The 27,942-nt window shown below is 38.4% G+C and overlaps 2 protein-coding genes and 1 pseudogene across 2 annotated transcripts; 1 reads left to right on the top strand and 2 right to left on the bottom strand.

Moving 5' to 3' along the window:
- Positions 1-6,764: 6,764 nt before the first annotated feature.
- LOC128230244 (uncharacterized) lies at positions 6,765-7,975 on the bottom strand (annotated as a pseudogene).
- A 3,525-nt stretch (positions 7,976-11,500) lies between these two features.
- LOC128230714 (muscle M-line assembly protein unc-89-like) lies at positions 11,501-17,080 on the top strand. The gene is made up of 3 exons (XM_052943160.1): positions 11,501-11,569; positions 15,162-15,571; positions 15,607-17,080. The coding sequence occupies exons 1-3, from the start codon at positions 11,501-11,503 to the stop codon at positions 17,078-17,080; spliced, it is 1,953 nt and encodes a 650-aa protein (XP_052799120.1).
- Positions 17,081-23,689: 6,609 nt separating this feature from the next.
- On the bottom strand, positions 23,690-26,934 carry LOC128230713 (putative protein TPRXL). The gene is made up of 5 exons (XM_052943159.1): positions 26,840-26,934; positions 25,644-26,374; positions 24,745-24,938; positions 24,229-24,388; positions 23,690-23,865 (listed from the first exon to the last, which is right to left on the bottom strand). The coding sequence occupies exons 1-5, from the start codon at positions 26,932-26,934 to the stop codon at positions 23,690-23,692; spliced, it is 1,356 nt and encodes a 451-aa protein (XP_052799119.1).
- Positions 26,935-27,942: the final 1,008 nt, after the last annotated feature.

Genomic DNA, 27,942 nt, shown 5'->3' with positions numbered 1-27,942 from the left:
AGCTAATTCATTGAAATTTAATGGGCACGCCCAGCATGAATTGCAGGGGAGCAATGATTTTGGTCATTTTTCGGAACAATCTCTCTATAGTGCATGATTCTTAGGTTTAACTCTTCATTTTATTTTGTTTATTTTGACACTTGTCAAATATAAAACACAAATTTCAATAACAGTTTATTATTAAGTATTAACATCATCATCATCATCATCATCATCATCATCATCATCATCATCGGAGGTGGTGGTGGTGACGGTGGTGTTGTGGCGGCAGTTTTGACAGTGGCAATAGAAGTGCAGTAGTGGTAGTATCAACAGCAATAGATGCAGCATTACAAGCTGTATTACTAAGACTTGAGAGCACACGTATTTAAAGACCAATCATGTCGACCTTTTATATTTAAGGTCGATCATGTTCGGTGGGGTAATATACCTATTTACAGTAACGAATGTTGGGAGTCATGTTATTATTTAGGGGTGGGGGGTCAATATTTTGCAGAAAAGGAGTCATTTAAGGACAGCGACCATTGTCGTGATTTTATGTGGGTCAAAATATGTTCTTTCACCGGTCACGGTATGAAGACAACGCCAGATGAACACAACACTAAGCAAGTTTCTACATTGAAACATTAAAAAACAAATCAGTTATACGAAACTGCATTTAAAACGCCTCAGAATGTGTTCATGATGATGTGAACAAAATTTAAGTAAATTTAACATTCGGAGATTCAGTTTCGCCAACATATGATGTATTTTTTCAAGTTTCGTTTGTATTTTTTATTTCCCATGGTGTATACGTATACTGACGAATTCAATATTTTCTACAGTAAAAACAAAGCTTTAAAAATGAATAATTTAAAGAGTGTTTGTTTTGTTATAAAATGCGAAACCAATAAATCTGACATAGTAAAATAAATATCCATACGCTTAGTAAAGCATACCCTTGAATATAATTCGACATATGAGACGGCCAGATTCATATATAATGCAATATAGGTTACATTTTAATACATTCCAAATGAAACGGTTGTTTAAGCATACCATTTCATTAACATCTGTCATATGTCTAAAAAAATAATGTTACTCATTAAAAACAACATATTTTATATAAGTAAACAATTAGTTTTACTATTAAATTAAGTACTCAGTAATTATGTCTAACACTTAATACTGTTTCACGTCTTTCTAGGCAAAATTGAATACATTCTTCCAAATCTTGACCCAAACTACAGCAACTCCCTAGACATGATAACATGAATAAACAAATGGTCAGATTCTCGGTCAATTAGGGGTTAATGTGTAGCTAAAATTGACTGGTATTTCTTGGCATGTGTTCTTTTTGCGCCAAAGTGAAAACGATTCACATTCTCTTCATAGCCAGCAAGCACGATGGATGGTTTAGAAGAAATTAAAACGGATATTCTAAAAAAGGAATATCCAAGCCGATTGAAGAGTGTTCATGAAAAACGAAACTTTAGAAGATTGTGTGTAGGCTACACAGTGCACTCCGGGGCTTTGATGAAAGACGGCAAAAGGGTGTTGGGAGACTCGGAGCTTCCAGGCACGCCGTTCAAGGTAAAGGTCACAGTTTCACAGTTGAGGTCAATGGTTCAAGCCTTGAACTTTATGGACTTTCGTGGAACATCGATCAAATGCTCACCTTTACTTAACTTCTTATTTCATGTACATACAGCCTTATCTTTCAACACTTACCTGCTTTAGGGACATTTGTTAATGTGACAGCTCTTGTTTTGGATTTTAAACCTGTGACGTAGTCGTGACTGGGTAAAGGGACTTTGCATACATGCACTGAAACCATTTTAGAGTGGTGATAGGTAAAAAAAACAACATTTACTCTGTCAGATCAGGGCGGCCGAATGATTCAGACATGTATGTTATCACTACTTCCGGATGCTGATGATGTGAACTATTTGAATTTCATTGTGTTTTATTGAGGAAATTTATCAATAAAGCCGCCATTTCATGATTTCCACCATCAAACGGATTTATTTTCATCTTACCGTGGGTAGCATTTTTAATTTGACACGTAAATTTCAAGCAATACAAGTTCGTTTGAAAAAATCATGTGATTTAAATTTTGCAAAATGGAGATAAAAAAAATATCAAATATGCGCATACTTATTTATGAAGTTTCATTCTAAATGAAGCCAAATGTATGAATATGTGCACAGCATCTGTGAATAAGATGATTGTTTACCTATGTGGATAGAAAAATCTTGGAGCCACTCTCAGTGTAAGTACATGACATTGTGATAAACCATCGCCATTAATAAAACAATCTTGCATGCTCAATTTTGATTACCTCTCTTATAATGCACCAGTCAATTGTTACCACGGCCCCCTCGGGGATATACCGGGGGAAAAGGGCTGTGTTTTTACCTATCAGGTGTCCCCGTAACTAAAGAACTTCAGCGAACACATTATATATTACATGTATTACCTTTTTGAACGTGTTGTAAACATCAAGAAAATAAATATCAACATTAAAGTTATGGAAGCCAGAACTAGTGTCCTCGCATTGCCGGGTGATTGAGGTGGTTTTGTCTTCTCCAAAATATATCCGGGAATTGCTCTTACCTTAGATCCCCGGGGTGCGGGGTTATTTTGGATTTTACCACCAGTTCGTTCTCGCAGGGCAGGGATTTTACCGGGGATTGGCTGGACCGAAAGTCAAAGTACCTGCTATTCCCTAGGGGGGGGGGGGGGCGTGGTTACAATTGACTGGTGCATACTTTACAAGTTCTTTTTCTGAAGACGCTTTGTGCTCACTTTTTGTTTTCTAGCCAAGAATGAAAATCAAAAATCAGTCAGAGGTACAGTATCATACTGAGTCAGTATGGTGATGCATTGTTGTTGATAGATCAATATTAATTTGTGAAATATTTGAGGGAAAGGTATTTGGTTAAATCATTTACAAGTGTAACTTTTGAGTTTTATTTCACAATGCAGTGCCGAATATTGTGGAGATAGAATTGAATTTGTATAAATTAATCAGATTTGTGGCGTTTAGGGAACAAAATTAAAATCAAAATATTCATTAAAGTTCCCTTATCACCCAATGTTGTGGAATAGTGAAGTAATGAAGATTTAACCTCACAACAGTCTTTCTCAAATGCTGACCAGGCTTTTTTATGCTTAAGAATAACTAACCTCGCGATGTCAGAACAGAAATCATCTTGGCATGAGATTGGATCACTATGGATCGTTATGCACCAGTCAATTGTAACCACGGCTCCCATATCCGGGGGTATACCGGGGATAGCCGGCGAAATGGGCCATGTTTTTACCTTTCAGGTGGCCCCGCAGTGCCGGGTCTTCCCGGAAAATACAGTGTGGATGGGGCTTAACCTAATGTCCATTGGGTGCGGGGGCATTTGGTGGGGACTTTACCATCATATTATCTCCGCAGGGCAGGGATTTTAGCTGGGGTTTGCTGGATCGAAAGTAAGTCCCCGCTATTCCGGGACGGGGGGGGGGGGGGGCATGGTTACAATTGACTGATGCATTAGCTTGTGTATTCAGATCAAGTTAAGAATATGTATTTATTTATATAACTTATACTTTGCAATCTAAATCAAAGATTTGAAAAAGGTATCCTGTATCAATAAATGCAAGTACACATAAATAACTGTGCAAATCTTAATGTATCATCCAAATATGAGTACCTTGCAGGGTGAATGTTATTTGTAAAAATTATACTAAGTGAGCTTTCCAGATTACCTTTCCAATCGCATACACAATGCAGTTTGAAACCTGGATAATTGAAACAAGTCTTGGTTGTAGACCATTACTATTAAATATTTGATAAGTCACAGACATTATAAGGTACAGTTTAAAGGGGCTGTACTCCGTTAATGATGAAAACGCAAAAATTTAAAGAATATTGTAGAAAATTGACATAAACTTGGTATCGATGTGTACAATTAATGCATTGAAACTTACTAACTGATGATCCCCATAGTTTACAAGTGATTTATTAATAGCAGTTATTTCGTGTTTTTTTCATTAATTTTTTTTACTAGGTATGTCTACCGAGTAGAATTCATTCCTTATGCGTGATCTGCCGTTGATGTTATAACATGATACATGTATTAGCGAGTTAGGTATACATCTGGAAAATTCCACCCAGTAAAAGTAAGTCTTCATAGCATAGTGGATACGACACTTCACTGCCATTTTTTTCATTTTGGTATTTCATTTACAATAACGATATCAAAGAGTAGAATATTTTATTAAAAAAGTATCCTTAATTCGTTACAGGAAAAAAACAACTTTTTTGGTGCCAATCTTGTGTACAGTCCCTTTCATAAACAACAAGTGAAGCCAATGCTGTATTAATTTGAGACAAACAAAAAGTTAATTTGAGACAAACAAAAAGAAGACAGCACAAAGTTCAAAAAGTGTGACCAATGTGAGAATACCTTACATAATATATAAATTTTCCTGCAATTCAGACAATTTTAATGCTAGAAATCACAAAAAATCATTCCCTTGAATTATTCCTGTCATAGTTTAAAGCTGCACTCTCACAGATTTACCGTTTTTACAACTTTTTTTGTCTTGGATAGAGCAAATTTTTGCGTAAACATCTGATATCAGATTGCTGACAAACAATCAGCTCGTAGTTTGTTATATTTCCGTTCGAAAATTAATGTTTTATGGCTTAAACCATTACTAACAGTTTAAGAATAATGCTTAAAACATCATTTTTTTAACTTTAATATAAAAATCTGCCATCTAAATTTTGGTCAGCAGTCTTATATAACTGGTTTTCATGGATTGTTGCAAAAATTGGCTCGTTCCAAGACAAAAAATATGTCAAAACTTTCAATCTGTGAGAGTGCAGCTTTAAACGCATAATAAAATTTCAATGCACTACATTTGACATAATTTTAAACAGATGAAAAAATGTTATTTTTAAAAGCACAATATATCCTTTATGTGACCTTACATTATAATGAATTTATTCAGATCATAATTAAGTGACTTTTCCTTGCACTTAAATGTGAACAAGAAAGCTTGGGATTGAACACTAGATGAAACAAGAATGAAATGAAATGATTCACAAAATATCATCAAAATTATACACACAAATGTTCTTTGATATACAAAAAAATGAAACTTTTTAGACTTTCAAAAATTTAACATTTACTAAATACAGTTATATAAAAGTATCCATACATTTGTAGGATTTGATATACCCTACTAGATGTAACTCGGCTTCTTTCATTTTTCTAAACTTTCTCTCAGTGATGAGGAATAAATTTTATTCACTGCAGTTGTTTTCTAAGTTTATGAAAATAAGAACAATTGAAACAATTCATTAACTACTGTTGATCAGTGCAGATTGTGTGAGGTCATGGTTGATTTCAGTGAACCACCAATAAGCCCTGCCAAAATTGGATACTGATTGGTCAGTCAGGTGCTTTTGGTAGGGATGATTAGCATGAATGTTAATTTTAACCATCATTTATATTTGCACAGCCAAGTTTCCGCAGTTCATTTGTGGCAAAAGGGAAAAGGAAGAGTAACTCTGAAATGGTTGAAAATGTCTGGCAGACATAGATTTTGCCAGACGGATTTATTTTTTAAGTTTTAAATTAGGAAAAAGGTTTGTAGAATTTAAAAAGCGATCACAAAGTTGGACGGCAATCGCCCACAATAAAATGTATGCAACATATAAGCGAACTAGATAAAATAGCATGGAGGGTGGAGGGGTGGTTCGCGGTTGATAAAATAAATTTGTAAAACTTCTCTGAAAAGTTTTCGCTGCTGCGCATCCAAAACGAGGCTAATTTATGACAGAGGTTATGTTGCACTAAATAATGTGCGGTTACACTAAACTTATTTATGTTGCGATATCTCCAACCTCCAAGGCCAACATACAATGAAGAAAATTATAATAATATTATGTCTCACAAATATAAACCACTTTATAAATGGCTTATAAAGTATGATTTTATATTTGCACAGCCAAGTTTCCGCAGTTCATTTGTGGCAAAAGGGAAAAGGAAGAGTAACTCTGAAATGGTTGAAAATATCTGGCAGATATAGATTTTGCCAGACGGATTTATTTTTTAAGTTTTATATTAGGAAAAAGGTTTGTAGAGTTTAAAAAGCGATCGCAAAGTTGGACGGCAATCGCCCACAAACACGTCCAACCAAGGAAGCGAGGCTGTGCAAGTACCGAAAAGAGATGTGTTACCAACTATGTACAAAAGGCTGAATGAATAATATGGAAGCAAACGTGGCCACACCCCAATGGCCAGGATGTTAGAGACTACATAAAAATAGTTTCAAAAAAGGTGAACAGTGAAGCAAAATATGGCAAAAATTTAGCAAAACAATATGAACAATACGTAAGGAAAGCTAAATAAAATATTATGCATTGTTGGTTGGCCACATCCCCATGGCCGCATTGTCAAGGACAATGATAATACCTATGGCATAAAAAGGCACTTGGAATTCAAAATAACAGAGGTAAAAAGAAAACAACAACAATAGTTATAATGCAGTTGAAAAATGGCCACACCCCTATGGCCAAATTGCAACTTCAACCTATAGTAGACATATGGATATAATAAGACTAGAGCATGTCACAAAATGTACAAAAACAAAAACACAGTAGTTAATTCATGCTACAGTGGCCAGCATGTAACATGAGCACAGTTATTTACCCATGGGATACGATAAGACTAGAATAAGACAACAAGGTCCAAGATTTATACAAAGCATACACCCTAACAGCAAAAACGGACATTAGTAACATAGGTAAACAAAACTATAAAATGAAAGGTATATACAAGAAAGGGTAGTCTCCATTCGCAAGTAGGAGAGATATGTAGATGGCATGAGAACAAATAAAAATGAACCTAGAAGAGGAAAGAACCCAGAGGGAAAACACACCCCAATGTCTTCCATAGGCTGCTAATATGTTAGGCAAGTCAGAGGTACGAGTATTAAGAACTGATGTTGGGAAGACGGATGTAACGGCGGAAAGCATTTGACCGCCAGCGCCCCATGCGCATTATTTCATTGTCAGAGACCCCAAGGAGAGCAGCTTGGGTACAAGCACCTATCCGAAAACTGTGGAGTTTATAAGTACTTGGGGAAAGGTTAGCGTAAACAAGAAGTTCATTGAAAACGGACCGAAACTTCGCAACTGAAATTGGTGATGAAATGGAAGACACAAATAATGGGCCATCTTTGTCCCCCCTGACTAGGAAGTAAGCCTGCAGGGCTTTAACAGGGCATAAAGGGGATTGGGATTTGATCAGGATGGTTAGAGGTTTGTCAGTTTTCTGAGTTTTGTAATTATGTAAATGTAAGCGCAAGAATGTTGGGGAGACTGTAACATGTTGGCGTTGAACAACAGCTGAGGATAAATGTGGTGAAAGTGGTAACAATTCACCAATGCGGAAAAAACCAAGGAAAGCTAGAAGTATAATGGCACAGTAAAGCTTTTGCAGGTAAGGTGAAGATTGGTACAAAGAAGCAACGCCTTGAATTAACAGTGTGATGTGGGTGTGTAATAGAGGAAGACGGGTGTCGACGTGTTGCTTGAGTTTACGACAACCCAACGTCATGCGCCGGCTTGGGTATTAGCACATGGGTCAGGAAATCCCGAAAGGGAATGAAAATAGGAAATGGCCGAAAGGTTACTGTTGATAGTGGAAGGCGAGAGACCTTGTTTGAAAAGATGGGCCACAAAGGAAGTGATCAAGTCAACAGACGATGGCAGAACAGGTTGATGCGAAGCGAAGTTTGCATGGAAATCTTTGAATTTGGTCCATGATTTGGAGTACACTGCACGGGTCGAAGGTGCTAATGATGCCTCCAATAACTGTTCCTTCAATGAAGCAAGCTCAGAGGTGACACATGATGGGGTATGGGAAGTGGGTTTGGGTCCAAGTGAGGCGCGAGTCTTAGGGCCTTCTCGACCTGAAACCGAGACAGAAGATCACACACCGTATTATGGGCGGTGGGGATATGTTTAGAACGGAAACAAAAATTGTGTTCAAGGGCCTGAAGTACAATTATGCGAATAAGCTTCATCATGACAGGGTCCTTAGGAGTTTGGCTATTGAGGCAGTGAACCACGGCAAGGTTGTCACAGATGAAGAGGATGTTTTTATTATGCCGGCTTTTGCCAAACAGGAACACAGCTAATGTGATGGGGTATAGTTCCAGGATATTGATATGGTGGGATTTTGTTTGCTCAGTGAAGACTCCATATGTCCATGAAGACATATGGGTACAGCCAAAACCTTTTGAACCGGCAGCGTCAGTGTGTAAATGTAAAGTATCAGAGGATATGAAACGGTCACCAGTCAACAAAGTACAACCATTGTATTTGTCTAAAAAACTGTACCAAAGGTTGAGATCAGATCGGCATTCGGCTGATAGCTTAATGAAGTGATGTTTGTTGGTTACGCCAACAGTTGAGTCATAGAGTCTGCGAAGGAAACAACGGCCAGGTTTTATGACCTTGCATGCAAAATTGAGATGACCCAATATGGATTGGAGCTGGGTAAGGTAACCTTGCGTCGTTTCATAGACGTGGATAGCAAAGATTTAAGAGTCTGGAGCTTATCTTGTGGTAATCTGGCAGTGAGGGTCTCAGTGTCGAGCAATATACCATGGACTTCAACTAAAGTGGAGGGCATAACTGTCTTTTGATGTTTAATGGGGACACTAATGTCCTGGGCAAGGGAGAAAAAATTATTAAGGTAGGACAGACATTCGTCAGACTGACGTTGGCCTACAAAAATAAAATCGTCAACTATGTGCGAAACTCGTTTAACAGAAAAATGGGTTTGTAGGATCCATTGCAAACATGAAGAGAAAGCATAAAAAATTTGGACATATGAAGAAGCACCCATAGGTAACACAGTACCAAAATAAAAACATTTGTTTATGGAGAAACCTAGCTTATGGTAATCAAATGGTGAAATGGGAATAATTTTAAAAGCTTCCTCAATGTCAGCTTTAGCTATGAGTGCACCTCTGCCAGCATCTAAAACCAGACGTGCTACTGTGTCAAAGGTCTCCTAAAAGTAACTGTTGAGTGTTCTGGTGGGATAGTGGCATTGACTGAAAGGGAGTGCCTTGAAAATGACAAGTCGTGAATGACACGAAAAGAGGTGGATGATTTCTTTGGGACAACACCTAATGGTGAACAAATGAAATTGGGCAAGGGTGGGGCTAAGTACGGCCCTTTAACTCGACCTAGCTTTATTTCGGAAATAACCTTTGATCGAACAAAATCTAAATGGGTTGAAGCGGAAGGGTGGTTGGAATGAATAGCGATTGAAGGCGTAGCTGTGGTACCCAGGGAAAAACCACTTTGAAAACCTTTCAATAGAAAAGATGATTTTGCAGGGTCATAACCGTCCAAATACTTGGCAAGATCATTGGCACGTACCGGCGTTGGCAAAGGAATATTATTCGGAGGGATTTGGTGCCTTGGAGGAGGTAGGGTTGAATTTATGTGGGGTGCTTGAGGGCCTGTCAGGCTGGTACTGACGGACAGGTTTGGAGCATTTGTGGGCACCATGACTGTAGTCGGAGCAGTTGCCACAGCGGTGTGCAAGGGTGCACTTGGATTTAGGGCAAGAGCTTCGCTGCTGGAATTCCCAACAGTATCCTTTCCTACGCATGACATAGTTTGGCATGGATGATTGGGAAAATTGTTGGGGACGAAAAAGTACAGGGCTTGAGATAGAACAGAACAGATAAGTCTCTGTGTGGAGATTTCCCCAAGGCACAGGGGAAGTGGCGCGGAGCTGTCGGAACTTCATATCATACATTAGCCAACAATGAGGATTAAAGTGTGCCAAGGATTGGATTACTGTCATGTATTTAAAAAGTTCAGGAGATTCCAATGGGTATTTGGTGCAGTAAATGTCAGCGTACCTCTGAAATGCTTTACACCATGTGGTAATGGATTGTATTTTTTACAGGTATTGTTTGGACAGATGTAACGGTTTGGTGGTCAGATTTTTTAATAGTTCTGGTTTCCTCAAGGGTACTGTCCAAAAAGATGAGACGACTTAATTCCACCTACTCGCGATTGAGAATTTGTAAACGTAACTTTTTCTCAACTGGTGGGTGTACAATGGAGAAAACGCCTAAATCAACCTGTGGAGATGGCTCAGTGAAAATATCAGCATTGTCAACACTATTAACTGAAACCTCAGACACAGAGTCAGACACATCCTCCATGCTGGAAGTGCTGGCAGCCGTACCATTTTGCTTGGACCGTTTAGCAAGGAGAAGCGAAGAGATTTCCTCCAGGATGTCCTCATCGTTTGAAAGGGCCTCAGCAACCAAGGTGGCAAGGCGGTTCTGACCCGGCTGTTGAGGTTTGGAGGCCTTCCCTTTTCCCGAGGTCACCTCATTTGGCCGTCGTTTCGGCATACTGAAAAAGGTCAAAGCGCGAACAGTAACAGGAATACAAAGCAATATCGAGATATTGCCAACAGGTCACGGGAAAACCATATGACACAAAAAAGAATATGTGGAAACACTAAAATGGTACCAAGACCAGGTGAAAACCACAATGTCTGAATGGAAACACTGAAAATGGTTACAAAACCAGGTGAGACCATAACGGAAACTGCCAGCGCGTAAACACTTGGCCCATAAGCCAGGTGAAACACGCATAAACAATGGCAGAGTAGAAACACTGAAAAAGATTCATGAACCTATGGGAACCACAGCAGATGGTCCATATAGCAGTTGGATTACCCAGACGGCTCATAAAACAGGTGAAACCACTTAAGAAGGTGTAAAAATGGTAGTATGGAAACACTGAAAATGGCTCAAAAGAACCAGGTGAGTCCAAGACCCCGTGAAAAATTGTAATGTGGACATACTGTAAAGGTTCAAAGAACCAAAAGTGTCCTACATATTCACAATGGAAGATATGGCAAGTATAACCACACTATGCACTGAGCAAAAGAGCCAGTCAGGGGTAGCCAAGCCAATCAACCAAAATAGAAAGCCACATGGCCATAAAGACATACCTGCTAGTAATGCAGGGACTGCGTTTTCAAAGGTAGCGCTTCGCGAAGAGAACTGCGCCCCGAACCGAGCTAAAGTACCTCCTCATGCCCCGTGAAGAATCCACATGAATACCATCAGGGGCAACACAATCTGTGAGGAAGCGCTTGTTATAGTTGTTCCTTGAGTGTCTCCAAAAGATCGTCTGAGGTGCACCAGAGCAGAAACCCTCTAACTGAGCATTCGTGTCAGCTACCCGCTGATTGTACACGGAGGCTCCCTGACGTGGAAGTATTTCACTGATGATCACAACTTTACAACCTCCCGACAATAGATCCTGTGCAAAAGAAATAATAGCATTAGCCACTATAGAAGGAGTAGCAGTCGGATTGCAAAGGTCGTTGCTACCGATATCTACAAAGGTCATTGTGGCATCCAGGTCAGTAGCCATATGTAATTCCTTCCACAGAGATTTAGAATGACTGGGATGTACAATGGTGGCTCCTCCCTGTCCATGCCAAAAAACCTGCAACCGGCTGGAATCAATGTTCATATTAGACTGTCCATTTTGGACACACCAAGAAGAGAGACGTCTCGTAAATGAATGGCCTATAATCAAAACGCCGGCCATCATTAGAACAAAAATTTGTTGTAATATTACATAAAATAATTTAATGAAGCTAAAATGCAACAACAAAGAAAAGTAGGTCACGACAGCGTCGGTAAACGAGAATCGACAATTATCCTTTAGCAAATCAATTCGTCATGGACAAGGAAAATACGGAAAGACGAAAACGTAGCTGTATTAAATAACCGACAAAATTGCGAATTTAACAATGAAAAGAAAGGTGAAATGATAAAATAAATTTGTAAAACTTCTCTGACAAGTTTTCGCTGCTGCGCATCCAAAACGAGGCTGATTACTGACAGAGGTTATGTTGCACTTAATAATGTGCGGTTACACTAAACTTATTTATGTTGCGATATCTCCAACCTCCAAGGCCAACATACAATGAAGAAAATTATAATAATATTATGTCTCACAAATATAAACCACTTTATAAATGGCTTATAAAGTATGATTTTATGAATGTTTACAAAATCATTGAATATTGAAATAATAAGCGAAATGTTGGTTTGAATGATGAACGCCATGAAATATGTGAAGTATTCAAAAAGAGACCATTTTTTCAGCTTGTGTAAATAATGAGAAAATTGTTAATAAAAATATTTATTGTTTATTAGGAAAATGTTGAAATCTCATGTTCAAGCCTATAGTGATCATACTTGATTGCAATGTTATTGGCACTTATTGCAATATGTTTTATTCATTGCAATATTTATGTAAAACATTAATTATTATGTTGACTTAAGTTTGTAGATAAGAACTAATGGTATAGGTGATGTGAGAATGATCTCTAAGTCTTTAAAACCCCTTTTGGTATTGTGAGTTTTTTTGCTCCAGTCTTGTTCAGTTTAGCTTTTGAAGATTTTCAAAGTAACTGCAAAACAAGTTCAGCTGTCTAGAAAGACTATGTCAAACCCTGACCAGATATAATTTCTTGTCTTTTCAAATTACCAACTTGGCAATGGTTTTATCATAACATAGGATATTGGTTTTAAAGAACATGTTAGTGTTTTTGTATGTGGAATGAAATATCATAAGTGGCACTCAATTGAACATAATTTATAGTTCTCATTGATATTACACATAGCCCTAAGAACATGTTGATCTAAGATTTAAGGCTTGGATGGAGTCAGGGCAAGAAAAATGCATGTTAATACATTGTACTTTCCAACGCAAGAACTGTTTGTTTATTCAAGTAAATAAAGCAATCCCCACACCAAGGAACTGCAGTGTTGCTTAACCAGCTAAATTGACATTATGAGTTGGAGTTCAAATTGCTGCAATTAAAGGCACATCTAGTTTTCAGAATTATTCAAACTCTGATTTAGCAACCTCAATATGTTATATGAACTACTTTTGCGAAGTGAAAGCTTTTTTAGATTTACAAGGACGGGTGAAAAGTATTTGCCAAATGTACTGCAACACCTGATACCTGTTGCCTAGGAATCCAACAAATTCTTGGCACTCCAAATGTTACAGTACTATTCAATTTGGAGTGCCTGAAAAGAAAGCTTCTTGATTCTACATTCAACACCTTCTTTCTGTATGACATATTGGACCAGGAGAATCATTCATGAACCTACAACCTTTTGCATTTATTGAGGTAGGGAGCTATCAGGACAGTGACAGAGGACAATACAAGAATGGCCAACTGCTGAATTTATTGAGTTATCTAATGCATACAAATTAAGACGGAGAAAATAATTCTTAATTTTTCCAAACTACTTCCTTAAGCATCTTGTATGTAGTTGTCTTTTACAATGATTGTTCAAAGTTGCAATGGCCCTGTGGGTTAAAGATGCTCTGTCCACAGGGTAACAGGTTTTGTACATAATAGGGTTATAACTTATAAGTACTGCGTTTTGATCCAGGAGGTTGTATTCGACTCATGTAGATTTTTGCAGATTCGGATTTCACAAGGCACAACCCGAGTAAAATCAAAATCTACAAAAAATGCCAGAATCAAATATGACATTCCGCCATATCCGGATCAAAACGCAGTACTAATAACCCTTTTATTATATACATTACTGCTTAGATCACTTAGAAGCCACATCTTTGCATAATAAATTTCATTTTAAGGATGCACTCATTGGTTTAATGACGTCAATTTAATATTGCGCAACATACTTGTTTTGACGTGACGTCACAAGAGTGGTATATGGCCGTATTGCACTGGAGCGGAATATGTGTTAAAGTATTTTGTGATATGTATTGCATGTGGATTGATGATGGGTATATAATAAAGAATAAAATTATGTTTGGTATTCCATTCTCACTAGCAGTGTGATGAACTGCTGACACCATGTTATGAAATTTGATGGTCAAAGTATTTAAAAGACATTTCAATATGTCATACTTTAAAAACGATATTCATCTCATCTTAGTCTACTCAACTTGCTTTGCTATGTACAAAAGTCTGCAGCAGTAATATGAATAGCATTAGACAGAAGGCAGTGCCTAATATTTATCAACAGCACTAAGTTATCATGGTAACATGTTATATGAATTGAATACCAAGCACAAATTGAGAGGGAGAAAATAATTCTTCACTTTTTAAATAAAAACTACTTCCTAATAGCATTGCGTATGCAGTCTGACATAGGTGTACAATGTAGATGTCTTTTACAAAGATTATTCAAAGTATGGCCCTGTGGTTTAAAGCTCCCCTGAAAAAGAGGTGGCATGTTTTCTATATAGTATATAATTACATCATTGAAAATCTTTTCTGAAACTGCAAATAACAGACCTTTGATATAAAAGGATTTGATCAAATTTAAGAAGTATGTGTGCCAACCACGTAAATTAATTTGTACAAGTCTGATTTAACGACTGTGAGAAATTCAAAAGAACTTTGACTTTATCTGATTTAACGCTTTAGCCCCCCCCACCTCTCACTCTACACTCACTTAACTAGATTTTTCAAATTTCCTTTGCAGCTTGCAAGCAGTTTTAGTCTAAAGTTTAAGTTAGCCCATTAAACAGTGACCCCTTGTGATGTGAGCCAATTCTTTCAATGCTTAGAACATGGTTGTCAACATTCCCTTAAATGAAGCCCTAGTTCATCAGTGCTTTCAGCACTTTGATTCCTTGTGTATGGAAGGGAAGCACGTCTCCCTATAGATGTAGAGTGGCCATCAACTGCTGGTACACAAACGGATCTCACCGACAGGGTTAATGTATTTCTGGAATTAACCAGGCATCGCGAGTCTGCAGCTAAAACATAGAGATAAAACAGTTAAAGCAGAAGAAACATCACGATAAAAATGTAAAGACATCCGTGTTTGAAATTGGTGACGAAGTGCTACTACACAACACCCGGAAACTTACACGAAAAGGCGGAAAACTAGATCCGTTGTGGACGGGGCCGTTCATTGTTGAACGAATATTAAACAATGGTTGTTTTCGGCTATCGGGATGACTAACGGCCATTAATGGGAACCGACTGAAAGCATATAGACGATCTGACACGGAAAATAAACCTGACAACGTGGTAAACAATCAAAATCAGGGTGACAAGACACCAGACACCGTTAGTCCGCGTGACAAGACACCAGACACCGCCAGTCCGCGTGACAAGACACCAGACACCGCTAGTCCGCGTGACAAAACACCAAACCCCGCCAGTCCGCGTGACAAGACACGAAACACAGCCAGTCATCGTGACAAGACACCAAAACCCGCCAGTCAGCGTGACAAGACACAAGACACCGCCATTAAGCGTGACAAGACCCCAGACACCGCCAATAAGCATGACAAGACACCAGGCACCACCATTAAGGGTGACAAGACACCCAACACCGCCAGTCCGCGTGAAAAGACACCGAACACCGCCAGTCAGCGTGCCAAGACACCAAACACCGCCAGTCATTGTTACAAGACACCAGATACCGCCAGTCAGCGTGAAAGACACCAGACACCGCAAGATAGCGTGACAAGATACCAAACACCACCAGTCAGCTTGACAAGATACCAGACAACGCCAGTCACCGTGACAAGACACCAAACACCGCCAGACAGCGTCACAAGACACCAGACGTCGCCAATCAGCGTCACAAGACACCAGACACCGCCAGTCCGCGTGACAAGACACCAAATACCGCCAGTCACCGTGACAAGACACCAAACACCGCCAGTCACCGTGACAAGACACCAAACACCGCCAGTTATCGTGACAAGACACTAAATACCGCCAGTCACCGTGACAAGACACCAAACACCGCCAGTCACCGTGACAAGACACAAAACACCGCCAGTCACCGTGACATGACACCAAACACCGCCGGTCACCGTGACAAGACATCAGACACCGCCAGTCACCGTGACAAGACACCAAACACCGTTAGTCTGCGTCACAAGACACAAATCACCGCCAGTCAGCGTCAAAAGACACCAGACACCGCCAGTTCGCGTGACAAGACACGAGACACAGCAAGTCAGCGTGACAAGACACCCAAACCCGCCAGTCAGCGTGACAAGACACCAGACACCGCCATTAGGCGTGACAAGACACCAGACACCGCCATTAAGCGTGACAAGACACCAGACACCGCCAGTCAGCGTGACAAGACACCGAACACCGCCAGTCAGCGTGACAAGACACCAAACACCGCCAGTCAGCGTCAAAAGACACCAGACACCGCCAGTCCGCGTGACAAGACACGAAACACAGTCAGTCAGCGTGACAAGACACCAAAACCCTCCAGTCAGCGTGACAAGACACCAGACACCGCCATTAAACGTGACAAGAGATCAGACACCGCATTAAAGGGTGACAAGACACCAGACACCGCCAGTCAGCGTGACAAGACACCGAACACCGCCAGTAAGCTTGAAAAGACACCAAACACCGCTAGTCAGCGTGACAAGACACCAAACACCACCAGTCCGCGTGACAAGACACGAAACACAGTCAGTCAGCGTGACAAGACACCAAAACCCTCCAGTCAGCGTGACAAGACACCAGACACCGCCATTAGGCGTGACAAGACATCAGACACCGCAATAAAGGGTGACAAGACACCAGACACCGCCAGTCAGCGTGACAAGACACCGAACACCGCCTGTCAGCGTGACAAGACACCAAACCCCGCTAGTCAGCGTGACAAGACGCCAGACACCGTAAGACAGCGGGACAAGACACCAAACCCCGCCAGTCAGCGTGACAAGACACCAGACACCACAATTAAGCGTGACAAGACACCAGACACCGCCAGTCCGCGTGACAAGACACCAGACACCGCTAGTCAGCGTGGCAAGACACCAGACACCGCCAGTCACCGTGACAAGACACCAAACACCGCCAGTCAGCGTCACAAGACACCAGACACCGCCAGTCAGCGTGACAAGCCACCAAAATCCTCCAGTCAGCGTGACAAGACACCAAACACCGCCATTAAGCGTGACAAGCCACCAGACACCGCCATTTAGCGTGACAAGACACCAGACACCGCCAGTCTGCGTGACAAGACACCGAACACCGCCAGTCAGCGTGACAAGACACCAAACACCGCCAGTCAGCGTGAAAAGACACCAGACACCATCAGTCAGCGTGACAAGACACCAGATACCGCCAGCCAGCGTGACAAGACACTTAACACCACCAGTCAGTGTGCCAAGACACTAAACACCACCAGTCGGCGTGACAAGATACCAGACACCGCAAGCAAACAATACAAAAGAAAGGATCAAGAAATGGGAATTCCCTTAAAAAAGAGAAAAGTATGTATTGATGAAGACGAAGATGTTGTAATTAGTCACGTAGAGACGAGAAACATCATGTCATTTGACCCGGTAGGTCAAATTTGGCAAAATGAAAAATGTCAGGTGTTGGATATTAAATTAAGGAACTATCACAGACAGGTTCAGAACAGACCAGTTACTATTACTTTAGCTATTTGCTATCGGGAGTGCAAAGCTACCACGCCGAAGTAAGACATAGCGTTGTAAATTACATCTTAACTAATTCGGCACTCTTTGAGGGATATACAGATGAAACTTTATCTTCGTATTTAAATAAAACCGAAATGTGGAAATGTTGGCAATGGGGGACGGATATAGAAATTCTGGCTTTCGCCACAATGTTGAACACGAACGTGTTTGTATATTGCAAATATGGAAGACAAATGTGCTGGACAAAATTTTCGCCAATGAATTCGACGGCCGACTGCAACGCTTACTCGCTTCACCGTAATGACCACTATGAGCCCGTATTAGACGTAACTGATGATATCTTTAGCAAACCCCCGTATCTACCAATAGGAAAATATGTTACAGAACAATTTAAGGTACATGTTTCAGGCGCTGTGCTGGGTGCTGCACTTGTGAACGGCTTCTGCGATGAGAGAGTGTTAGAGGAATCTGAAACGCGCACAGACATAATTTGTGTTCGTGCTTTTAATTCCAGCCCATGCAATATTCCTGGAACCGAACGTATAGCAAATATTATTGACCCAAATGTTTTCAATCTGCTTTGCGACGAAGAGGACTTTGCTTATCACTGGCTATAATTTCAGTCTCTCAAAGTGCAGTTACTGTTTACTTTCCCATATTAAGACACTGGACGTATATTACTATGATTTTAAAGTTTAGTATATGATTTCATGTTAATAGTCATTAATGTACTGCACATGTTTGATATGTTTGAAGGAGCTAAGAACTCAGTTTTCTTGTTGTTGTTTTCCATAAAAGTCATGGATTTGATCGTGTTTTGTCACTTTGCATGAGTTTGGTCACTCCATACCGTGGTTTTCGTAATAAAACGTTGGTTATTAACAATTTTTCATTCATTACCCCCAATAAACTAAAGAATCACAATAATGTCGAACTTCCACCAAAAACACATAATTGACGCCATTAAATGTATTCAAAAGATGTTCATTTTATCATATAATTAAAATCGGGACACAATTTCTACAATCAACTTATAGTCGAAAAACATTAGAAAATCCCTTTTGCGATTTCGTGCTTTATCAAGTGAAACCTGTTCTACTTTGGCTACAATATTTAATAGGCAAGGGTACAAGCCATTTTAAAGCTGAACTGTGAAGTAGTGGCGGGACCTTTGTGAACATTGTGATTACCCATTGTCCGTCCATCCGTCGTTCGTTCATAATTGTTTGTATATACCTGGAGTGAGTTTGAAAGAGACCACATTTTGCAAACAGAAATGTACAATTTGTATTGGCGTAATTGGTCAGATCCCCTAACGGGCTCTTCAGTCACGACGCATTGAAGAGCGAATTTGCTAATCTGGTTTTGCAATTTATTAAATATTTTATATTGGATACAAACCTTCAAAATGCATGTGTCGTCATAGGCGTTGTGCGAAACTTGGTAGCATTGAACAATATAGGTCATCTGTTCAAATCGAACGGAAAGCTTGTTAACACATTTGATGTGCATACTTAAAGGCTAAGTCACATGGTCGAGTTAAAAAATAAGTTTGTTTTCACCCAAGGCCATGCTATGAAAAGGAGAGGATTCGATTTCGCACAAATTGGCTTAAAACAAAAAGTCTCGAAAATGAGTCAAAACCTGTTTCTTTCGTCGAAACAAATATTTCATCAAACTGCACACACTATTCATTCTTCAATATACTCATAATTATTAGAGTAAACTAAGTAACAGATGTCTAAGAAGAGATGTAAATGATGTTTCAACTTATTTTATCAAACGGTTTCTGAATCAGAATTTCTGAAGTCGATTAGTGGCCAGATTCGAGCAGGAGTAACTTTATCATTTTGAAAAGGCTGATCACTGCAATGGCCGATGAGACGTTTCTATCCAGTCCATCGGTTGGCTATTGAGATATGATCTTGATAATGACAAAACGAAACCCCAACCATGATTCATTATAATTATAAATCTTTATACAAAACTCGTACGAAACCTGAAGGGTTTCAAATAAAGGTACATATATTTTTATGTCCTACATGAATGATTTCATCAGGAAATTTATACGATTTGACCACTTTAACGAGATATTAAGGAGTTGTTTACGACCAAATTGCGATCCAATATGTTGAGTTATTATGATAAATTTATGACTAAAATTAACGATTTATTACCAGTGATACGACTGTTATACGAGGTACGTTGTATTTACGAGTTGTTGCTATTGAATTACGAACCATTATGGTCAATCTAGCATTTACGAGTACTGTACGTTACGGTGTGTCTACGAGCTGTTATGAGTAGTTGCGATTTAATCCCCAGTTACATACGAAATTATTTTTTCAACTTTATTTGCACCATCATTCGAATACAGACACCCAAATATAAAGCATAGCGTACGAAAGACATATTTTGCAATTACACCAACGGTATCTTCAATTGTGAAAAAGACGTCAAATTATTGTAAAGTACTCGTAAACGATTTGGTCCTAAATTTTAGCATGCCTGGAAAACTGTCCTTTATGGTCAATGTTTTATCCTGATGCTGTTTGACATATATATTATGAAAATAAAACAAATGCAAAAAGAAAAAAAAACAAAATGGCAGAGCGGGGTTTCGAACCAACGACCTACCGACCTCACGAATATAAGTCCAAAAGTGTTTTCAGCGTGTGAAACCACTCGGCAAAGAAGTCGGTACACTACCTTCGATATAAAGAGAGGTCTGCAGAGCGTTATTAACGCTGTAGAAATCAAGCGGTTTTAAAGAGTTCAGTTGTCAGTCTTCAATCGTTACCATATCTTATGCGTTGCATCAGTTTATATTGGAATATAAAACAATAAAACTTAAAAAAGTGCAATTTAGCAATCTGTGAACGGGCCGCTTTAATCACTTAAAAATATGAAAATGATGCAAAAATGTTTATCTTACAACTGTATGGTAAAAGGCGTATTGCATTAACTTATAGGGATATGTTTTCAACGTTCAAATATGACCTGCATACAGCTGATCAGTTTTCAACGGGGTCAATTTTTAATGCGTGGCTGTGGTCATTAAATAACGGGCAGGGCTTTTTTTAACTTGGAAATTGATCAATAATCCGTTGAAAAATGACCCATTGGGTCACTTTTCAACGGGGTCAAAATTTAATGTTACACCGGCGTAAATACCTCGAGCCTCGGAAAATTCTAACCAAGCAGTAATTCTTACCTTCAGTATAATGAAACATTTTCGAGCCAACGAGGAATAAGAGCCAGACGAGTTCGAGCCAACGGGGTTCTACTGTAAACGTATACATCATGGAAAATACAATCGAAACTTGAATATATATCATATTGGTGAAACTAAACACCGAGTGTCAAATCTACTTCAATTGTGTTTACATCATAATGAACACATTCTCGGGCATTGTGAATTAATTTACGTATAATAGATGAACCTTGCATTGACTTCATACCGTGATCGGTGTAAGAACATATTTTAGCCGACATAAAATCATTATCCTCGAGTGACTCATTTTCTGTATAATATTGAGCCCCCCCCCCCCCCCCACGCCACTCTTAAAAAAATAAAATGATTCCCCACGATCGTGTCTGTAAAAAAGTATATAACCTCGAACAGAACCGACTATGCTCTATTGAAGTTTAAATAAATATATTAGGTGAACATGTTTCGTCATTTAATGCGTGCTCTTTAAGCCTTAGCTGGTAATGCTGCAGTTTTTAGTGTTCATACTTTCACTGCTGTTTCTGCTATAGAAACAAGACAAGCTAAACTACTACCCAGCTAGCAAACCCATATCGGATAGATATGGGCCCGATGTGTGTTCAATATCGGTCCCTTGTCGTTTGAGATATTGGTCCGATATCGTTTTGCCCATCGGCATTTGATCGGTCCCTTATCGGAAATTGTCGATATTGGTAAGATATGGGCCCGATATACTTTTTATTATCAACGATATCGGACCGATATCGTATGGATTATCGGAAATTTAGCGGTCCATCATCACATTTTGCGAACTGTTACCGATATACCTTTTATCATTCACATCATATCCGGCCGATATCATTAATTATTGGCATTTGATCAACCATTATCACATTTCGAATAAACTATATACCACGCTTGTGTTAAATAAGCCGCTACTCAGAAATCAATATAACTTGTTACTGGTAAACTTCAGGCAAAGCTTTAAGTTTGTACCCCTTTCCAGTGCTGAGATTTTGCTTGAACCAGAAACTTGAACCAAATTGTTGCAGACAGACATCGCCAATCTATAGACCGGAATTGCTTGAGCAATTCGGCCAAAAAAACTTGTTTGATAACTTTCAGATTGTTGATAAAATAAAAAGATTGTTTGTCAATGATGTTACAGTTTGTTGTTAAAAGTCTCTTAATACTTTTCTTTTCTTAAATTAACCAATAAACACAAATACAATACATTGCAATATTGTACACTACTCTGCTGATCAAGTTTATCAGATATGAGTATAATAGTATATAATTATCATGAAAAAAACAATGAATAATAAGCATGTGCTGCACATTTATTCTCCTTTAAAAATCATGATAACTATGGTGAAGTTTATTAAATTGATAGAAGAAAAATTAAGTACAATTAAGTACAAATCATATATAACAAATAAAACATAATTTGGCACACACAAAATTGGCAAGAAGGAAAATGACTAGACTAGGTCACGGTAAACTAATACACCAATATTTAACAACTTATGAATTACTATGGTATATTATCAATATTGAAACAGATTAAAATTATGAAAAATAACTTTGAACAAGAAGAACAATAACTATGTGGTCCTTAAAAATCATGGTCAATTATATTTTATACACCTTTAAGTTTTTTTTCCTCCTCTTAATCCAAAACATAACCTGTCAATCTAAAAAAGTTACCTAAAATTTTAAAAGCGCAGTCAAAGAAATAGACTTAGCTTCTTAGAACAAGAGCTAATGCTCCTTAGAAATGTTTTATAAAAGGACTTTCTGCATCAGAAACTGAACTGGAAAAATAAATTTGAGCAGTGATGAACTAACCAAATGCAAACTTACCCTATTTGGGAGAATAACTGCCTTTAAAATTACTTCTATGAGGGCTTTTTGAAAAGAAGACAATCTCGGAAAATGTCATTTCAATCAAACAAATCAAATGCAAATTGACTAGAATCTAATGAGGGATATTTTGAGTAAATATCTACTATCGCCAAAGAAAACTATATATTAAAATATCTAACTTCCGAGACTTATCATCAACTTGCAATAGTCTATTCATGGTTTTCAAATACATCTTTCAAACAATTTGAAAATGAATGAAGAATCACTTACTTTAACTATAGTGTACAAATCTTTGACAATGAATATTTTTTTTTATCATGTGCTAAATTTATCTAATGAAGACATATTTATGTTTGATCAGAAATGGGAGGATGTGAAGACGGTAGCATTTTAGTTAAGTGAACATAGCGTCATAAATGACAAAGACTACGCTATAAGTTTCAAGAAGAAATACTCTAATACAGCCTCCACCTTGTAGATGGAATATTATTAATATGATACCAATGCAACAGGAACAGTCTGAATTGGAAGAAAGGCAACTAACATTAAAATTGACAATTTTGTTGTTATGACAAGGCTCAAATAGTGTTTGCTATAATAATGGCTTGCCTAAATCACACATTCATACAACAGAAGTACATAGTTTTGGGTGGTGTATTCTGTGTCTCCTCTTTCTTGCTATCTTCTCCTGGATGGATCTTCTGGTTTGAGTGATAGCATTCATATTGTTTATACGCTTGAACTAACCTACAAAACTCTCTTAAACTTAATGTGAACTCTAGTTCACAGAATGCACGAGGAGTATTATACCTCTTAAACACAGTGCATTTGTATAGGTGTTAAATTTCTTCTTAAACTCTAGATCAAACAAATGCTTGGTGACTTTTTTCTCCTTGTAAATACAGTTCATTTCTATAGAAGCTGCATGTTTACAAAACACTTTCTAATACCATAGAATTATGATATGAGCTTGGTCTAGTGATACTTGGATTGCCTCACTACAATACAGCGCTGTCATAAAGTAGAATTAATGGTGATTTACGGCACGTCAACGCATAAATGTCTATACATTAGTTGGAGTATTCATCGTATTGTTCCTGAACGTTTGGCATAAGAATGCTGGTGTCCGAGTGCTTCATCCTCTTCTGTCTTCCTCCATCTCGGTCTCGAGCGTTCTTCAGCCAGTCTTTTATGAAGTACTCCGTCACGCTATTATCACTAGAGGGGAAGTTTCGTTTCACAGCACCTGAAAAATATAGTAATTTCTATGTAGTTTACAATATGGCTAAAAACTTTTGTTCACAACTTGACAGACCAGTTAATACCGTTTTGATACCTGATCAGTTGTGTGTTGAACTATGTTGAAGGAACTATTATACTGGAAATGGGGAATGGTTATACTTCATAAAAGCTACATTTATATACCGGTATGTAGATATAAGCAAGTTATTTACAATAATTCACCCTTAGATAAATTCTTGCCACTGGATTCGCAGTCCATTGTGTTAAGCAAGCTTGCAAAAGCTTTTTTAAAATAAAATACTTGAACATTGCCCAAAATTTGTGAAAAATAACCACTTTTTTTAAACATTTAAATAAACATCCTTACGTATAATCGCCAAAGATAACTTTAGGCTGTCAAACGATTGTTTAGTCCTTGCCCCTGTCCAATTGTATTCCTTTGCTAAACTGTTTTTCATAACATCCTTCATCACCCGCTTAGACATGGCTTTCACCGAGGATCCCCCAATACTCGATAGATGGTCAACCTGATAAAAAATAATAATCAAATATTTAGCTAAAAATTGGTCATTTATTATTTAACTTTTAAATCATTAAAAGTTTGAGATAAAAATGTGGGCTTCTTAGTAAGATTATATAAAACAATTATTTTTTAAATTAATTTCAATTCTATATAATTTGTTATTTTCTTGTACTAAGCTACTTTTATTTATGTTTTATTCTAATCTAAAATATTGTGGAATGTGGATACTCCTTCGCATTAAAAGTCAAGCAATAAATTCTGCAGTAGTTGAAATGTCAAAATTTGGCTTTCTTTTTTCGTATCCGCAAAATGTTATCTTCTTCTATGTGATTTAAATGTTCATACCATCATTTTAAATACTGTGGAATCCTGTAGCATGCCTTCATTTCTCTCCACTTCTTCCAGCGTGTATAACGGCAGTGTTATACCCTCCGGGACTTGACAATCCCTGTGGTCAACATCAAAGCGCTGCAAAACTGTTGCCAGCATTGCTTTGATTTCTTTCTGCTCAGTTTTTATCTCCTCCATGCCCCGGATGATCCTGATGTCTCTCTCTGAGAATAATAATTATATTATAACAAATGGGCCTAAATCTCGCACCTAAGAAACCTTGACAGGGCTTGATGGAAAGAGATCATTCAACTTTCGACACAGTCCAAAAGACATTTTTTGGTTGTTAAATAGGCTATAAGCTTGACCCTATTATAATTATACCCCAATTTGGGCTTGCGTCATTGACATTTTCGATACCAAGCATAAACATGTACACATTAGGTAACAATCAGTTGAAAATTGTGGATATTTAAAGAAAAAAAGTTGACAAGACACCACAAGATATGTTTTAAAGGAAATACTATCGGCGCTGTACTGTACATAGTGCTATTTGTTTCGTCTACCGGATTCCCGGTTTGCATAAATTATGCAAATGAGCTATTAACGTGTTTACAAACACAAGAAAGATGGCAGGCGAATTGAAAGTAGTATATTTTGTTATATTGAAACAGGCTGTTTCTGCACTTTTCTTACAAATTAAAAACAGCATCCTTTACAAGAAGATTTGTGATACATAAGTATTCGTCATTTTCATTCAAAACAGTCAATTGCATTTATTAAGGTACTTCTTATTTGCAAATTAAGGAAAAATGTCTAAGTTATATTCTCTTAATAGAGAGGCTACGAAGCCATCATAAGCATCATTTAAATTTTAACCTTAATCTTCACGTATCTTGGAAAATAGATAAAAAATATATTTTTCTTACCTGAAATTCCATGTATGCCCCGAGCACTGCTTAGTGGGGTAGATGGGGAAGACTGAACACGACTTGACGGGGTAGGTGAGGCTGACGGAACACGGCTTGACGGGGTAGGTGAGGCTGATGGAACACGGCTTGACGGGGTAGGTGAGGCAGACTGAACACAGCTTGACGGGGTAGGTGAGGCTGACGGAACACGGCTTGACGGGGTAGGTGAGGCTGACGGAACACGGCTTGACGGGGTAGGTGAGGCTGACGGAACACGGCTTGATGGGGTAGGTGAGGCTGACGGAAAACGGTTTGACGGGGTAGGTGAAGCTGATGGAACACGGCTTGACAGGGTAGGTGAGGCAGACTGAACACGGCTTGACAGGGTAGATGAGGCTGACGGAACACGGCTTGACGTGGTAGGTGAGGCTGACGGAACACGGCTTGACGTGGTAGGTGAGGCTGAAGGAACACGGCTTAACGTGATAGGTGAGGTTAACGGAACATTGCTTGACGAGGTAGGTGAAGCAGACGGAACACAGCTTGAAGAGGTAGGTGGGGCAGACGGAACACGGCTTGAAGAGGTAGGTGAGGCAGACGGAACACGGCTTGAAGAGGTAGATAAGACACGGCTGGAAGGTGTTGAGATTGTTGGTAGCAGTATTTTAGGGGGCGGCGCTGGACAAGAATCTTCTTCAGATTCACCACCACTAGATTCTGAATCAGATGCAACAAATCGTGGATTTAGTCTGAAAATAAATCAATTATTATAATTCAAATTTGTATTGATAGTTTTGCAAAAACATATTCAATCCTATAAATTAAGCGGCGAGTATCTTGAAATGAAAAAAGAAGTATTAAAACAGTAAAAACAATTAATACACAAATACCCTATCTTGAAAACCCCTATCAGTATTACCTAGTAACATTTCTTTTAAACTAGAATGGAGTGCTTCCCGGAGCATGTGTGTCACCTGCCAGCGCCTTGTCAGAAAATTCAATTTTTTGAAGGGGGCAATAACTGATATAAAAATATTTTGATTACCCCCCTTCTGTGAACCAATTATACACATTGATATAAACATTTGTCAGAAGGTTCAATCCAATCCTTTGAGCAGAAAAAAAGTTATTTGAAACGTGATGAAAAAGTGTGACGGACAGACAGACAGACGCCGGACAAAATAAAAGTAATCCCTAAGGGCCTACCATGCTACACAGGTGACACAATATTATTGGACGCGTCCTTGAATCCATTTCTCGTCCCATTCTCTATGGCGATAGATATAGAACATTTGGTATCATTGTTCATTCTCCCACCACTGATTTAATAAAATGGCACTATATATATATATATATATATATATATCAAACAAAATCAACATTAAGGAACATACCGTTTTTTTTTTTTCGTTTTTCTTGGACAAATTTGACTGCCTCTATATCTGTTTGGTTACACAGGAAAGGGGCCTTAGACACATTTACAGTTGCGTACGAACGTATATGTCTATCTGTCAATGTTTCTCCTTTCAAAAACAATGTTTGTGGGATGATGATACCAGCAGAATACCATCTGCCCATATATATTTGTCATCTGCCCACATCTACCCTTCAACCTGTCTTCCAATTAATATATACTAGTCATCTGCCCACTTTCCGTCTTGTATATATATATATATATATATATATATATATATATATATATATATATATATATATATATATATATATATATATATATATATATATATATATATGTCACATATATTTGTCATCTGGACGGTATTATCAAATCGGTTACACAGGGAATGGGACTCAGACACGTTTACAGTTGCATACGAGAACAAGGATGTGTGTCCGAATGGTTTTAGATACAACGAGGAACGAGACAGGGGGGGACGCTGGAGTCAATCTCCTCTACATAATCAACCTTATGCACACGGGCACTCGTTATCAATATTAGATGTCTGTGTATGATGCTCAACGTACGCCGGCGACATGGTTTTGCTTTCACTTGGCAAAAACGGCTTAGAACTTTTCCCCATCAATTCACTAAAAGAACGATATCATTATAATGCAAGTAATACACAAATAGTGGTATTAAATGAAACAAAGTCGATGTTAACTTGCACCCAAGAGTCTTATGCGACAAGTACATTGACACAAATAATAGTATTTAAGATGCGTGCTGTGAACTCAGAAAACAATAATCCAGTCTAATAGATTGCGGCGCATCCGATAATAAAAGTCTACACCCACTAACCATGAAACATTTTTCAGACTATAGTCCTTCCAAAAAAAGATATACGGTTGTGAGGTT

The sequence above is a fragment of the Mya arenaria genome, chromosome 4 (genome assembly GCF_026914265.1).
Source record: "Mya arenaria isolate MELC-2E11 chromosome 4, ASM2691426v1".
NCBI classification, from domain to species: domain Eukaryota; kingdom Metazoa; phylum Mollusca; class Bivalvia; order Myida; family Myidae; genus Mya; species Mya arenaria.
This window is presented reverse-complemented; position numbering and strand designations above follow the sequence as displayed.

Coding starts and splice junctions, on each gene's coding strand:
- LOC128230714 (XM_052943160.1), top strand. CDS start 11,501: ATGACTGGGATGTACAATGGTGGCTCCTCCCTGTCCATGCCAAAAAAC. Junction 11,570..15,161: donor TGCAACCGGCTGGAATCAAT/GTTCATATTAGA, acceptor AATCAAAATCAG/GGTGACAAGACACCAGACAC. Junction 15,572..15,606: donor CGTGAAAGACACCAGACACC/GCAAGATAGCGT, acceptor AAACACCACCAG/TCAGCTTGACAAGATACCAG.
- LOC128230713 (XM_052943159.1), bottom strand. CDS start 26,934: ATGAACAATGATACCAAATGTTCTATATCTATCGCCATAGAGAATGGG. Junction 26,375..26,839: donor AATAATATTGTGTCACCTGT/GTAGCATGGTAG, acceptor ATTTATTTTCAG/ACTAAATCCACGATTTGTTG. Junction 24,939..25,643: donor GGGCATACATGGAATTTCAG/GTAAGAAAAATA, acceptor TATTATTCTCAG/AGAGAGACATCAGGATCATC.